We start from the raw sequence: 1,095 nt of genomic DNA, 5'->3' as shown, positions 1-1,095 counted from the left end.
TTCTTAACAGCACTCAAGCTGTTCGGTATTCATAAAGGTTTTAAAACCCCGAGCCATTAACTGTGTAATTAAAATTTTCAGAACAATTAGTTCAGACTAACGTTCGAGGGTAACCACGGCATTTTAAGTTTACGCTTTCATTCCTACTTCAGCGATATAATTTATAATCGGTCGGAAGCAACCTTAATAGATAACGAATATGCAGCACCTGCTTGGGACTCAACACAATAGCAGGGCAATGGTAGAAATGTTTCGAAAAGGGAGCATGCTTAGGCATTCTCCTCATAAATAAAAATAAATAAAGGTCAGATCGTCAGTTAAAGCGATTTAAGCATGTGGTGACTGATCAGTTCTTATCAGCAACATCCCTGAGGGAGCGAATATGTAATTTTGCGCTGATCCCCAGCCAGTGTTGAACAGAGCTTGCACGCAAGCGAAAGCTCTTCAGCACAAAATCGCTTATTCCAAATCCGAGCCATTTACCAGTATGGAATAAAAAACAANCTTAGATAAAGATGTGAAGTGATTTACACAACATTTACATTTTTCCGATTTTCATTTTCTACTTTAAAACAAACATTTTACACCAGACAATTTACTATTTTCGGTGCGGGCGGGTGTAATTAGAGACAACGGCAAGTATTTATGCACGTCAACGATGTTTGATGCTAATCACCTCTATGCGCAACTTCATTTCTTTTGCATTTTCTTCGCCGGCGTTGCACTTTTCACGTGGTGGGATATTTCGCTTTTGTCCGACTTCTCGGGCGTGGGCAGTCCAGATGGATCGGGTAGAAGAAATGACACTTCATATATACTCGGTTGACTGGAGTAAACCTCGTTATTCATATTCACAAACCAGTTCATCATATCGAACAAGTCGCGAAAGCTGCATTGCGCTACCACCGCACCTGCGTCGCGTCCATGCTGATGCGAATCGAAGAAGGTGATAATATTGGCCGGAAATTCGATAACAAACAGCACAGTTCGATTGTCGGAAATCATAGCGGCGAAAAGAAAATGCTCATTGACTTTGCCCGCCCGCCTAAATAGCTGCACACCATTATTTAGAGCCTGCATTAGCCGCAAAGCAAT

General features: G+C 41.6%; 1 protein-coding gene across 1 annotated transcript; it reads right to left on the bottom strand.

The window, feature by feature from the left end:
- Positions 1-654: 654 nt before the first annotated feature.
- On the bottom strand, positions 655-1,080 carry LOC108357623 (uncharacterized). The gene has a single exon (XM_017608696.1). The coding sequence runs from the start codon at positions 1,078-1,080 to the stop codon at positions 691-693; it is 390 nt and encodes a 129-aa protein (XP_017464185.1). The 3' UTR covers positions 655-690.
- Between the last annotated feature and the right edge of the window lie 15 nt (positions 1,081-1,095).

This window comes from Rhagoletis zephyria, unplaced genomic scaffold (assembly GCF_001687245.7).
Source record: "Rhagoletis zephyria isolate East Lansing unplaced genomic scaffold, Rhagoletis_zephyria_1.1 Rzeph_scaffold_81203, whole genome shotgun sequence".
Lineage (NCBI taxonomy): Eukaryota > Metazoa > Arthropoda > Insecta > Diptera > Tephritidae > Rhagoletis > Rhagoletis zephyria.
Note: the sequence above shows the minus strand (reverse complement) of the source record. Positions and strands in the feature narration are given on the sequence as shown.